Here is a 14,693-nt window from a genome sequence, read left to right on the forward strand (position 1 = left end):
TGTGGACCATGAACCCTGTGAATTGAGAACCCAGAGGATTGGGAACTCTGTGGATTGAGAACCATCTGGACTGGGAACCCTATAGATTGGGATCCCTGTGCTTCCCCAATTTATTTTTCATTCTATCCAAAACACCATTTTTTTTGTCTGTTTGTTTGTGTGGATTTTTTTGTTTGAAGGGGGTCCAAACTTAACTGGTAGACTTATAAGTCGACAGTTCATAGTTGCTTACTTGTGGTTAGAATCTATTTACCTCTAATAAAAGAAGAGGATTCTTGTTTAAAAAAAAACAGATTTTTAGTGTGTCTTTTCTGTTGACCTGGGTCTATGTGTCAGGTAAATTGGAGACTTTGCACGTTTTGACAATAGTTTTAACTGTTGTTATAACTCCAGGAAAGCTGGGCTTGACTTCCAGTGCCTTCCCCAGTGCAATGTCACAATGAAAGCTCGTGGAATTGGAGTTCACTTAACAAACTTGGAAGTAAAAGCTAGTGTCAGCTAATGGTGAGAATGAAACTACCATCAAATATTGTAAAAATCCATCCAGTTCACTAATGTGCAGGGAGAGAAGGAAATTTGCCAAGCAAGCCACTCTATCCACTATCAACAAATGCCAGTATTGTCAGTGACACCCACATCCCATTTATAAAAATCGTACAGATAACCCCCAAGGTTATAGGCAGTGTTCCTCATACTCATTTGGATTAGCCTCAAGAGGCATAGACCTGTGGGGCAGGTGGTGAGAAAAGACCGAATACAGATGGGCTATTCATACAGTGAGTGTGCACCAATACTACTAAAAGTGAATAATCTGTCAACATAGTAACCCGAGTGAGGTCCCAAATCATGAAGAAATATGGAAAATGTGAAGCACGCCAAGAAACATTTGAAAGTCAATGGAACTGAAACTTGTTTTCAGTTACTTTTAATGATAGGGAAAGGATGTTGACATGACCGGAGCAGAAATATATATTTTCTATTTGTTTCTGGGATACAGGTGTCACCAGATGGCCAGCAATTGTTGCATTTCCTAAGACCTCAGAGGGCTCTTAAGAGTAAACTGCACATGCTGGAGTCACATGTAGGCCAGACCAGGTAAGGACAGCAGATTTCCTTCCCTAAAGGACATTAGTGACCCAGATGGGATTTTATAGCAATGGTTACTTGATCACCCTTCTGGGTTGTTATTGAATTCAAATTTCACCATGTTCCATGGGGAAATTCAAATTTCACCATGTTCCTTGGGGAAATTCAAATTTCACCATGTTCCTTGGGGAAATTCAAACCCATCAGCCCAAAATATCAACCCACTGCCTCCCTAAATATAACAAAATAAAACAGACAGAAATAAAAGTGCCAAGAACTGAGAGAGGACTGAGGGATGTACAGAAGGAAGTGAGGTTTGAAGCAGTGTTGAGACACGTTCAGGTGTTGTGATATTTGTGTAGATTCTGTGCAACACTGGGCCAAATCTGTTTGTCATGTTCAACTCCTTATGATGCCAAGGTTCTGGCATTTACGAGAATTGTTGTGGTTGACACCCTGATATTTCCAACATGACACATGATCTCAGCGTGAATTAAAATGCAAAGCAATCCGTCCACTGGAGAACTGGTGTACATTCCCACCCCGATGAAGGAGACCACTGGGAACTGTAGGGAGTCTAATATAATCACAGAAAAATCCCAAAGCAAATCAAACAAAGTAAATCGCTTTACAATGTGTTGACTGCTAGATTGTGCACAAGATCCCATAAACTATCATGTTTGATGGTGCTAATTGGCAGGACAGTTGACCAGAGAAATTGGTGCTTCATGTTCAAGGTGATGCCACATCTCCCTGAACCCAGCAGAGCACAGCCTCCATCACATTGTAGCTGAAGGACTGCACCTCTGACAATATGGTACTCCCTCAGTCTGGCAAGGAAGAGCTGCTCTAATAATTTGGAGATACTAAGCGGGGTTTACTCCCAGTGTTTAAGACTCTAACACTGGGGCCACAGGCTGAAAAAATTCAGTCCATGTTTCCTCTCTGGCCACAATGTCCAGGAAGATTCTTGCTTTGATTACCAGCTTTGTGTGAGTTAGCTGATCTGAACTGGGTCAGCTTTGGTAGTGAGGGTGTACACTGGGTTATGGTAGGGAGGCTCTTTCCTCTAACTGATATCCAATGGCCATCAATAGATGTAAGCATTGAGAAAAAGTGAGGATCTTTGGATAATCTTGACTATCCTTTGATAAACTTTGGATAAGAATGTGATGCTTGGTTGAGAGTGGGATGGTTCAGTGAGAATGGGAATGATCTGTCGTGATGGGATTTGCTGAAATCCACCAGACTTTCTCCCCAGTCATTCCCAGGATGGGCCATTTTGTCCATTCAATGACCCCGCAAACCCACTCTCTCGCCTCAAACTCAAAGAACAGGTTAGGTGTTACACAGCATCCCATGAAACTGCATCCAATGCAAATCACAACCTCCACAAGCAGAGTAAACTAATGGGAGTCTTTAATAAGAAATGGTATTGGACAGTGTATTGAAAGGCCCCTGTTACAGAGGTGTACCCACCTTGGTGAGCTCTCCAAGTTGCACCAGTCTGTTTTTACTGCCGGCATACATCATCTGCTGTTGAGGGTTACATCCTGCAACCAATGGTGAGAGCAGTTAGGTATGTGCTTCCAGCCAACATCATGGATTGCAACCTAATGAGTCTAATCAGGATATTGAGAGAGGGAAGGGTGACTCCAGGGCCATAGAAGAATAGAGACGGTACCTACTGCAATGGCCATTGAGGAGTAGAGATGGTACCTACGCATGGGATTCTCGGAGTAACTCCAGACTATTCTGTAAACCAGTAAGTATCAATAGCACACAACCCACAGCTGAGTAATGGTTGATTAGTGACATACTTGCATCTCATTAACTCAACAACTGATATCCTCATTCATGCTTTTATTATCTCCAGACTCAGCTGTTCCAATGCTCTTCTGGCCAGGCTTCCAGCTTCTGCACTTCATCATATTAGGATCATCCAAAACCACACTCTCTGGATCCTGGTTTGCACCATGTCTCATTCTCCAATCACCCTATTGTTCATTGTTCTACAAACGTTCCCAGTTCTCCCATGTCTCATGTTTAAAATTCACATCCTTATGCTCAAATTTCTTAGTCCTCCCTATCTCTCCAGCCCCTACACCCCTATATCTGCAACCTCCTCTATCCCCTACTCCCCTCCCTATCTCTGTAACCCCTGCAACTCCTAGAACCCTCCCTATCTCTATGATCTCCACCAGCCCCCATACCTCTCCCTATATCTGTACTTCCTCCAGCCCCATACCCTTTATCTCTATAACTTCCTCCAGCCCCAACACACCTCCCCAGTTCTGTAACCTCCTCCAGCCCCTACACCCATTTTCTATCTCTGAAATGACCTCCAGCCCCTACAGCCCTCCCTATCTCCATAACCACCTCCTGCCCTACACACTTCTTTAGCTGATTGGGCCCAAAGTGCTGGAATTCACTTCTTACACCTCCCTATTGTCTAGACTGCTGTGATATACCCACAGGTTATATCAACTGGTGACGCTCAGGCCTGAATCTAACTCACTCAAAACTCGATCAGAGAACTAAAATCTGACCATGATTTACATGCGAGCTCACACTTATCTTAGATAAAACACCAGAGGCCTACACACACCAAGTAGTTAAAACCCCAGTATTGGCCTAAGTTCTTTGTAATACCACAATTTTACTTTGAACCAGACTAAAGCTACCTCTACACTGTTCTCATCAAACATTCCCAGACAAGTGCAATACAGTGTTAGACACAGAGTAGAGCTCTGTCTACTCTTTTAAACTGAGCATAACGCTACCTCTACACTGTCCCCATCAAGCACTCCAAGGAAAGGAACAGCAGGGGGTTAGGTAAAGAGTAAAGCTCCCGCTTATCTTTTAAAGTTAAAGTAAAGCCACCTTGACACTACATCCATCAAACACTCCTGGGACAGGTACACATGCGGTTAGTTATGGAGTAAAGCTCCCTCCAGAGAACCATGGTCTGACTGAACTTGGTGATATATTGCCCAGAAGAGCAGCCCTTTAGCGTCTCTGAGTGCAATTAAAGATTTGTTCCCAATTTGGGGCTGGCCTGTTCACTCGTACCACACCTGCTGAGTGACAGATAAGAATACCCAAACACATTGCCTTTACAGTCAGCACAGCAAGAGTTTCTGAGGTCAACCAGATTCAACAATTATTCATAGAGTCATACAGTTGTACAGCATGGAAACAGACCCTTCAGTCCAACTCGTCCATGCCAACCAGATATCCAAATTAATGTAGTCCCATTTGCCAGCATTTGCCCCATATCCCTCTAAACCCTTTCTATTCATATGTCCATCCAGATGCCTTTTAAATTTTGAAATTGTACCAGCCTCCACCACTTCCTCTGGCAGCTCATTCCACACACTCACCACCCTCTGCGTGAAAAAGTTGCCCCTCAGGTCCCTTTTAAATCTTTCCCCTCTCACCTTAAACCTATGCCCTCTAGTTTTGGACTCCCCTACCCTGGAGAAAAGACCTTGGCTATTCACCCTATCCACGCTCCTCATGATTATATAAACTTCTATAAGGTCACTCCTCAGTCTCTGACGCTCCAGGGAAAATAGCCCCGGCCTATTCAGCGCCTCCCTAAAATTCAAACCCTTCAACCCCGGCAACATCCTTGTAAATCTTTCTGTACCCTTTCAAGTTTAACAAGGTCTTTCCGATAGCTGGTCCAGGAGATGAATCTGTGTTCTTACCTTGGGGGCTGCTGAAAATCAAGCACATTGGATAGGACACCCTCTTGTCATGATGCACATACTTATAGCTATAAACTATAAATCTGAACCGTTGTCAAGGAAACAATAAAAACCTGTCTCATTATATGTAGAAAGGATAAAAATAACCATTGTTCATTGGGTCTTCAATAATAATAATCAGTAATTACGCAGATAATTAATAATACATTAGCCTCCCCAATAACTGGAAGCAAGAAATTGCTTGTGTTTAAACATTCATATTCTCCACTCATCGCAATCCATCAGGTCAAATTGCTCCTCAGTCAATTATCCAGAAATCCTGGTCATACTTGTACAGACAAACTTGACAGTGAATTTGAAAACAGCCACGAGAGACATGAGTAGCTCATCTGCTTTGACGCCATAGTTTGAGCAGACAGGCATCAAACACTCCCAGGACAGGTATAACCCGGGAGTAAGATACAGAGTAAAGCTCTCGCTATATTGTCCCATAAAACACTCCCAGGACAGGGACAGCATAGGGTTAGATACAAAGTAAAACTCCATCTACACCGACCCCATCAAACACTCGCAGGACAGGGACAGCGTGGGGTTAGATATAGACTAAAGCTCTCTCTACATTGTCCCTCATCAAACACTTCCAGGACAGGTATAACCCAGGATTAAGATACAGAGTAAAGCTCTCTCTATATTGTCCCATAAAACACTCCCAGGACAGGGACAGCATAGGGTTAGATACAGAGTAAAACTCCGTCTACACTGTCCCAATCAAACACTCCCAGGACAGAGACAGCATGGGGTCAGATATAGAGTAAAGCTCTCTCTATTGTCTCTCATCAAACACTCCTAGGACAGGGACAGCATTGAGTGAGATGCAGAGTAAAGCTTCCTTTACTCTTTTAAACAGAAAGTATAAGTCGCTTACTCTTTTAGACAGTGGAGCAGGTGTTGTTTGAAGAGAGGTGTAAGTAGGATGCTCAGGTTATGAAGGTAACAGCAAGAATAGGCCACTCAGCCCCTCCAGTCTGCTGTGCCATTCGATGAGATCATGGCAGATTCATTAGCAAGTTGAATTACACATTCCCATCTTCCCCTTAAAATATTTAATTCCCCTGCCCAACAGGAATCCACCCACCTCAGTATTAAAAATACTGAATGACATCTCCTCCATCGCTTTCTGAGGCAGAGAATTCCAAAGTCACACAACTGTTTGAGAGAAAAAAAATTCATCTTGTATCTGTACTGGTACAGGGACCTCTAATTTTAAAACAGAGTCCCCTTGTTCCAGACTGACCCACAACAGGAAATCACTCTCATCTCACCTCTTTCTTCCAAGATTGAACTAAGGTTGTGATGAGGTCAGGGGCTAAGTAACCTTGGTGAAATCTAACCTGAGCATCAGTGAGCAGATTTTGGTAAGTAAGTGGCACTTGATAGCAGTGTTGATGACCGCTTCCAACACTTTACTGATGTTCCAGAGTAGACTGATGGGGAAATAATTGGCTCGGATAGATTGTCTAGGAAACATATTTTCCCCATCCACCATTCAGGATCTTATACACTTCAATCAAATTACCCCCTCACGATTCTAAAGTCCAGTGGAAATGAACCCAGTCTCATCAAACAACCCACTCCTTTCAGGAATCAATCCAGCTGACCTCCTCTGAACCACATCCGATACATACACAACCTTCCTTAAATAAGGAGACCAAAACTGCATGCAGTATTTGAAATGCGGCCGCAACAAAGTCCTGTATAACTGAAGCATAATCTCCTTAATTTTATGTTCAATTTCTTTCATAATAAAGGATAGAATGCCATTAGTCTTTGTGATTATCTGCTGTACCTGCACACTAACTCTTTGTGACTTATGTACTAAAACACTCAAATCCCTCTACACCTCTGAATTCTAAAGTTGGACTCTACTTAAATCATACTCAGCTTTTTAAATTCTTGCTGCTGTAGTGAACCACTTCACACTTTCCTACATTATCATCCGTCTGCCAGAGTTTGCCCACTCACTCAACCAAAGTATTTCACAATGAGGTAGGTTTTTTTGTGTTGAAAGGATATCGAGGCTGTCTCTCTGGAAGTTCATTCCTCAGTTCATCTGGAGAAATACCCTAAAAGGAAAAGACTTGGATATAGAAAAGGATTACCACCCTTGCAGTCTTATAACATGCACAATAAATACCTGCCTGCAGACTGGTGCAAACAATTACCCTCACACTGTACATTTTTATCTTTATTCATTCACAGGATGAGGACATTGCTGGCTAGGCCAGCATTTATTGCCCATACCTAATTGCCCAGAGGACAGTTAAAAGTCAACCACATTGCTGTGGGTCTGGAGTCACATGTGGGCCAGACCAGGTAAGGATGGCCGTTTCTTTCACTAAAGGACATTAGTGAACTAGATGGGTTTTTCCAACAATCCATAATGATTTCATCATCATCATAAGATTTTTTTTTTATTGAATTCAAATTCCACCATCTGCTGTGACAGGATTGAACCCAGGTCCCCAGAACATTCACACACAATTCAACTTTACAATGTCTGCTTTGGACACGCACATAGCGACCACGAAAAGGTCAGGAAGATCCCAGATTTATTCTAATCTGGCTCATCTCACCCAAGATGGAGCATTGCAACACTGGCAGTGGGAAAATCAGCAGGGATTCCTGCAGTGAGGTTAAGTGCTTGTGGTGATCAACAGAGGAAATCCTATCAAGATGTCATCCATTGTCTGGACTCACATGTGAAGAATTTTGATTAACCATTAAGTGGTAGAATCGGTGAGATCGAGACTGGGAGCAGAAGGGATAATTCTGTATCTCCATCTTCTGTTGATTTTCCAAATGCCAGAGTGGGAATGGGAGATTGTGTTAGTGTAACAATTTGAGACTGAATAACGAGGGTTAACAAATCTAAAGGGATGTCTATCTATCTATCTGTATAGATACAGATGTAGACATAGATGTAGATATAGATATAGATATAGATATAGATATTGATATAGATATTGATGTAGATATATATACAATGTGTTGACTGCTGGATTGTGCACAAGATCCCATAAACTATCATGTTTGATGGTGCTAATTGGCAGGAGAGTTGACCAGAGGAATTGGTGCTTCATCTATATAGGATATCTATCCTCCTGGATACAATCTGCACTTTGGGTAGCTGACTGCTTGCTCCATCTTCCAGGGGTTTTATAGTTCGATTGGTCATATGACTTCAGCACAATTCCCATCTACAACAAGAACTTGCATTTATATTTATCAACATAATAAAAAAATCTGAGGTACCTTCTAGGAGCATCAGCAAATACTATTTTACACTCAGTTACATAAAAACGTTACCAAAAGGTTGGTTGAAGTGGTAGATTTTAAGGAGAAACTTGAAGGAGGAATGTGAGTGATTGGGAGAGGTTTAGGCAGGAAATTCTCGAGCTCAGGGGCCCCAGGCAGCTGTCGATGGTGGAGAGATGAAAATTGGAAATGCTTTAGGCCAAAACTGGAGGAGGGCAGAGATTTCAGAGGGTTGAGGTTGGAGGTGATTTCTGAGACTGGGAAGGGTGAGGCTATCAAGGGGTTTGAATACAAGGGTGATAATTTTAAAATCACTATCGCCAGTGTAACACGCGCTCTCTAACATTCCATATATTGTACAAATTGTTAGTAATATTGCTTCAAGACACTTACCTCGTGCTCTTCCTCCAGTACCATCTGTTGGTTTTCTCTGTCAACTTTGACTAGAGAACAGGAGATAAATGAAATGTTAATTCTTGTAAAAGATGAAGTGTCTTCAAGTGGGCAATTGCATGGCACAATATAAAGTGATGTATCATGATTTTAAAACAGAACATAATCTTTGGAATGTGGGCCTTGTTGACAAGGTGAGTAGTTACTACCCACACTGGTCAGCCCTGGGAAGATAGGACTGGGCAGTTGGAATCCCAATGCTTACAGCTCTTAAGACAACTGAGTGACCACTTCAGAGTCATCCAGGTTTGTGTGGGACTGGAGTCACATATAGGTCCAGAGTGGGTAAGGACAGTATTGGGAATTTTACAAAGGACCTCCTTCACTGCAGATTTAATGCCCGTGAATTTGAATGTGATATCTGAGTGAGATGATGTGAGTTTGGACCTCTGGCCTCAGAGTAACCACGAACTCACACAAAGGGTTCAAAGATTCACTGTCTTGGGTGAAGAGGGTGATTTAAGGGTTGAGCTGCCTCCCCTGTCTATTCTGTCTGGACACAACTTTTCCAGAAGCCAAATACGGGAAGTATTTGAGACCCTGGCGATGACCTAGCCTTGGGGCTTCTCTTGTCCTCCCAACAAACATTACTTGTGTCTTTGGGAGGGACAGTACCCCTCACATTCCCTCCTGCACGTCAATGGGTGGCAACATAGTGGTAATAGCATTGGATTAGTATTCCAGAACACGAGGCTAATGTTCTAAGTACATGGATTTGAATCCCACCTTGACAGATGGTGAAAGTTGAGTTCAATGTAAAAGTCTGGAATTAAAGCTAATTTAATGGCAATTGTCGCAAAAGCCTTTATCCTTGTCTGACCTACATGTGACACCAGAACCATAGTGATGTGGTTGGCTCTTAACTGCCCTCTGGGCAATTAGGGATAGGTAAGAAATGGTGGCCTAGCCAGTGATGCCCACATCCCTTGAGTGAATAAAAGAAAAATTTACAGAGGACCAAAGCGCACGCACTCAGGGGATACACAGTCACTGTGCCAACTCCTTCACCCTCACCCTCTTCACCCCACAAGAAATCAAGTAGCAATCTGGTAGAGGTAAGAGCTTGAGGGCAATGGGGCAACCCAATACCGGGTCTTCAGATCTGCTCCGTTAGCACAGGTATAAAGTGAAGAGGAGGAATCCCTGCTCACTCCATTGGAACAGGAGGAGATGCCCTGTGTTGGGGAGAAGGGGTGTAGAGGTAATTGTACGTAGGCCTGGTTGCCATGGCACCGGGCACTCTTACTTACTGATGATGGCGGCATTGGTTGTCTCTTTGCGGAAGCGGAACTTCTTCAGCTTCTCCAAAAGCTTGGGGTCTACTTCACACACAACCAGTGAGTCCGACTAATAAGAAAGAAAGCAAGGGGGCTTAAAACAAACATAGCATCGCCCACCATGCACAGAGTGTGGGGGTGTAAATGACATCTATTCTTATTTCTTATGTTCTGATTAAGAGATCGACTCTCAAATTTCAAAGGAGAATAAGGGGATTCTCCCCAGTATTCTTGCCAACATCTACCTAACCCACATCATTAAAAACAAATTGGCCTGACCTGGGCTGCACGGTTGCTCAGTGGTTAGCAAAGCTGCCTCACAGCACCAGGGACCTGGGTTCGATTCTACCCTCAGTTTGTATGGAGTTTGCACATTCCCCTGTGTCTGTGTGGGTTTCCTCTGAACGGTCTGGTTTCCTCTCACAGACAAAAGGTGTGCAGGTTAGGTGGATTGACCATGCTAAATTGTCCCATAGTGTAAAGAGATGTGCAAGCTAGGTGGGTTAGCCATGGGAAATATAGGGATAGGGCGGGGGAGTGGATTTAGGTGGGACACTCTTCAGAGGACTTGATGGGCTGAATGGCTTGCTTCCACACTTTAGGGATTCTATGATTATCACATTGCTGTCTGTGAGATCTTTCTGTGCACAAACAGGCTGCTGTGTTTACAACAGAGACTACACTTTATATAAATACTTCATCAGTTTAGGGCTTCCTGAGGTTGCGAAAGGTGTTATGTTAATCCAAGTTCTTTCTTTACATGTAAATATTTGCCCATGGGAAATCGGCCAGGGTGCCTCTGACTCAGCCCCCACATGTTACACATATAACCTCGCGAGGGACTATCTGTGATGAAAAGAGCAGAATCAGTCACATCCAGAAATATTTTTCTTCAGTTCTTTGTCTTATTATCATCCTGTCTGGCTCAACTACAGCATCCTCCCTTTATTCGTTTAGTCTCTCCTTCCTTACATGCAATCTCACGCCTTCCCTCTTATTTTTGATCTCCCTTTCCTCTTCCTCTGTCCACTTAAAACCTTATTTTCAGGCCATCAACCTGAAACATTTGCAGTTTCTCTCTCCACAGATGTGGACAGACCTGCTGAGTGTTTTGATTTTTTTTTTGTGCTTATTGGTGTGATGGCCCGACTGCTGAATTGTGGGGAGAGAGAGTAAAGGCATTCAGGGCAGCATAAACAGGAAGAGACTGGGTGAACTGTAGAGGGGAGGGACATAAACTAAGACTCAAGAGGATGTGAAACTGTTGCCTAACTGGGGAGGCTAGAAACGGATCTGGTTCATTGAAAACAATAATGACAATGGTTTTTGATATACTGAAATATTGCCTAGTGAGCTCCAAGTTGCATAATTTCAACGGGTGAAGAGGATTAATCAAACTCTCTCTTGTTTGCGCTTTCAGCTTAGTCAATTCAGCAAATCAATGCATTCGATAAATGACCAAAACCGAACACATGGACAACTCTCAGTCCTCAATTCTGCAGGTGGAGTGAGCAGGCAGGTCAAGGGTCTGTGTCCATGGCCTGAGATTTTTATCCTGACTGTTGCTGATCATTTTCTGAAAATCTGAATGGGGAACGGATGAAAGAAATGGGAAATGTGAACCCTTTTTTTTCAGAAAGCCGTGGATATTTTAGAAGACTCTGGACAGTTGGGGATCTGTGCCTCCCTAAGAACCCTGCAGTCCTCACCCCTCAAAGACACATATTCCCACCACACCAAAAGCAGTGATTGTAATGAAGTCAGCCAGGTGGAACCTCATAGAATATGAGTTCCCTGATTGGGGCTGTTAATCTGATCCAATCAGGGAGCCCTGGCTGACAGATATAAACAGGAGCGTCAGAGGTTCTGTTCACTCTAGAAGTGGACTCTGAGCTAACTGGGTCCTTGTCATGTATTATGCATGTGTAAATAAAGTGTGACTTGGTGATGGGATACCGGCCTTTGTGGAGTTATTTCACCAGCCCCTGTGCCCATTGTATGTATTGGCCACTGTCCGACCCAGACTGTACCCACCCCCAGCCTTGGCACCAAACACAATGAAAGACATTAAAATTCAAAAGCCCTCTGCTCGATATTTTCATGCAGCATTTGTAAAACCTCCCGTGGTTCAATTCATTAAAGCACCAAGTCATGTGACAGCGTGAGCTGCGCAGAACGGGACGGTCTTGTGTTCGACTCCAGTCTGTATTGATCTTGGCTGAATGTTAAAGTCCAAATCCAAATCTCTGAGAACAAAGTCCTCACAATCTCTGCACCTGATCACTTTGTGTAAAAGGTAACATTGCCATAGTCCCAGAGGGCTGCTGTCTCATTAGAGAGAGACAACCAGTGGTGGTTTAACTTGCGGGCCACCATACCACAGGCAAGGGGAGACGTTGAGAAGGTGAAATCTTAATGATGACCTCAGCCAGAAAAGGAATTGAACCCACACTGTTGACGTTGTCCTGCATCAGGAAACAGCTGTCCACTCAAGTGAGTTACCTGCTACATGCAGCTGATGGTGTAATCCTAGTGCAGCCTGTTCTAATGGGAATGTCAAGAGTGATAGGGAGCCATAGGCCATCCTGTGCCTTTTTCTGAGCTGGGAGGAAGAGGGAGGGAAAGGTAGCAAGGAGCAACAGAACAGGGTGGCACAGTGGCAGAGTGGTTAGCACTGCTGCTCCAAAGTGGTTAGCACTGCTGCCTCACAGCACCAGGGACCTGGGTTCGATTCCACCCTTGGGCAACTGGGTATGTGGAGTTTGCGCATTCTCCCTGTGTCCATGTGGGTTTCCTCCGGGTGCTCCGGTTTCTGCTCACAGTCCAAAGATGTGCAGGTCAAGTGCGTTGGCCATGCTAAATTACCCATAGTGTTCAGGGATGTATAGGCATTAGCCGTGGGAGATACAAGGTTGCAGGGATGGGGTGGGTCTGGGTAAGATGCTCTTCATAGGGTTGGTGTGGACTCGATGGGCAGAATGGCCTGCTTCCACACTGTAGGGATTCTATGTGATCAGGGTGGCAGGGCCAGAATCAGATCTGTCTGTGATGAACCTTCCCCATTGGACAGTGCCCAATACATACAATGGGCACAGGGATTAGTGAAATAACTCTACAAAGGCTGGTATCCAGTCACCAAGTCACACCTTATTTACACGTGCATGGTACATGGCACTGACGCAACTTGATCAGCAACTCACTGCCTTCAAGATATGCAGCATGTGTTACATTCAACATATGTGGAATCATTGGTGTCAGGGGAAATGGAAATTTATCATCAATTACAGCACCACATATCATAAATACATTGAACGAAATGAAATTGAATTTTGTTCAGGAGCTAAGTCAAGAACCTTTCATCTTTGAGCAAGGCTCAAGGACCTGATTGCACCCTGGCAACTTTCTGCACCTTTTCTGGTCAGCAATAACAAAGCTGAAATCTTCAATGCTGCAGCAAATCCATTGCGTGTTTCTTTTGCAACTTTCCTCACTATTCATCCCTGCCAGAACTATCCCTTGCTCCTTTGTACATTATGTGCAGAAATAAAAAGAACTGTTCCAAAGCAGTCATGGTCTAAACTTAGCTGCAGTTTATGAAATATACAATAAACATACGAATTAGGAGCAGGAACAGGCTACTCAGCCCATTTAGCCTGTCTCACCATTCAATAACACCATGGCTGATCCAATTACTCCACATTCCTGCCGACCCCCCAATAACCTTTCACGCTCTTTGATTATCAACAATCTATCAACCACTGCCTTAAAAATATTCAAAGATATTGCTGCGGCTGCCTTTGGAAGAAGAGAGTTTCAAAGACGCACGACCTTCGTATCGCTGTCTTCAATGGGCATTCCCTTCTTTTTAAACAGTGACACCCCCAACATCGTCTTCCCCCAGTTCTGGATTCTCCCATAAAAGGAAACATTATTTTCATAAACAGCTTGTCAAGGTCCCTCAGGATCTGACATGAAATAGGACTCTATAGAACTGGGAGGAGGATTGAGAAATATTTGACACAATTAACTCTTTATACCAAAGCCATAAGTCACACGACAGCAGGTTATAGTCCAACAGGTTTATTTGAAATCACAAGCTTTCGGAGTGCTGTTCCTTTGTCCTACTTTTGCGATTTCAAATAAACCTGTTGGACTGCAACCTGGTGTCGTGTGACTTCTGACTTAATATCAAAATATGTCAAAAGCGGTGAGGTGGCCCAAAGATTTAGAAAATGCAAACTGCTCACCATGTTAACTTCTCTTTATCTTCACTTTACGGCCTTGACTGCTCAGGATCACACAGGTCTTGTGACAGGATGCTTGGGCAGCTAGTTCCTCAATAATGTTGACAGTAGATACGTGAATTGCAAATTTGCATTAACAAAAATGCCTCCTAGAAACAAAACTATGGTAGCAAATTTCCAAAACCATTCCACTATTTAACCATCTGCATTCGTAATCTCCCCGCACCTCACAATCAAGAAAACTGTGGCCAGTTTAAATTTGTCAGTTTAGCAATTGTGCCGAGAGTTGCTCCTTCCTGGCATGTGTTAGATAGAGACAAGACTCGCACAACATCCTGTTTGAGCCACCACACAGTTGCTTCAAAGAAATTCTCCGGAACTCTTGCTGGTGTAATTCAGTCGAAAAGTCAAAGATCTCTCCACTGGGCTTTACAGTTTTAAAATTAAAATTGCACTTTCAGCAGAGCAGGGGACAAGAAGGAAAAAACTGGACAGCAATTTGGAAGATAAAAGAAAAATTCTCAACCCCTCTCTCCCTTCTTTGGAGCGACCTGTACAAGAAGGACGGATTGCACTTAAACTGGAGATTTATATCCTGGCAGGGA

General features: G+C 43.5%; 1 protein-coding gene across 1 annotated transcript in view; it reads right to left on the minus strand.

Annotated features, from left to right (window-relative positions):
- The window catches only part of LOC109929729 (glia maturation factor gamma), a 15,836-nt gene extending 1,409 nt beyond the window's left edge, over positions 1-14,427 (minus strand). Inside the window, exons 1-6 of the mRNA XM_020529298.2 lie at positions 14,092-14,427; positions 9,818-9,914; positions 8,508-8,557; positions 6,873-6,922; positions 4,800-4,882; positions 2,566-2,639 (exon numbers count right to left, since the gene is read on the minus strand). Coding sequence (XP_020384887.1) covers positions 2,566-2,639; positions 4,800-4,882; positions 6,873-6,922; positions 8,508-8,557; positions 9,818-9,914; positions 14,092-14,094 — 357 coding nt within the window. The 5' untranslated portion in view covers positions 14,095-14,427. The remainder of the gene's footprint in view (positions 1-2,565; positions 2,640-4,799; positions 4,883-6,872; positions 6,923-8,507; positions 8,558-9,817; positions 9,915-14,091) is intronic.
- Positions 14,428-14,693: the final 266 nt, after the last annotated feature.

Source organism: Rhincodon typus, chromosome 39 (genome assembly GCF_021869965.1).
Source record: "Rhincodon typus isolate 14 chromosome 39, sRhiTyp1.1, whole genome shotgun sequence".
In the NCBI taxonomy this organism is placed as follows: Eukaryota; Metazoa; Chordata; class Chondrichthyes; order Orectolobiformes; family Rhincodontidae; genus Rhincodon; species Rhincodon typus.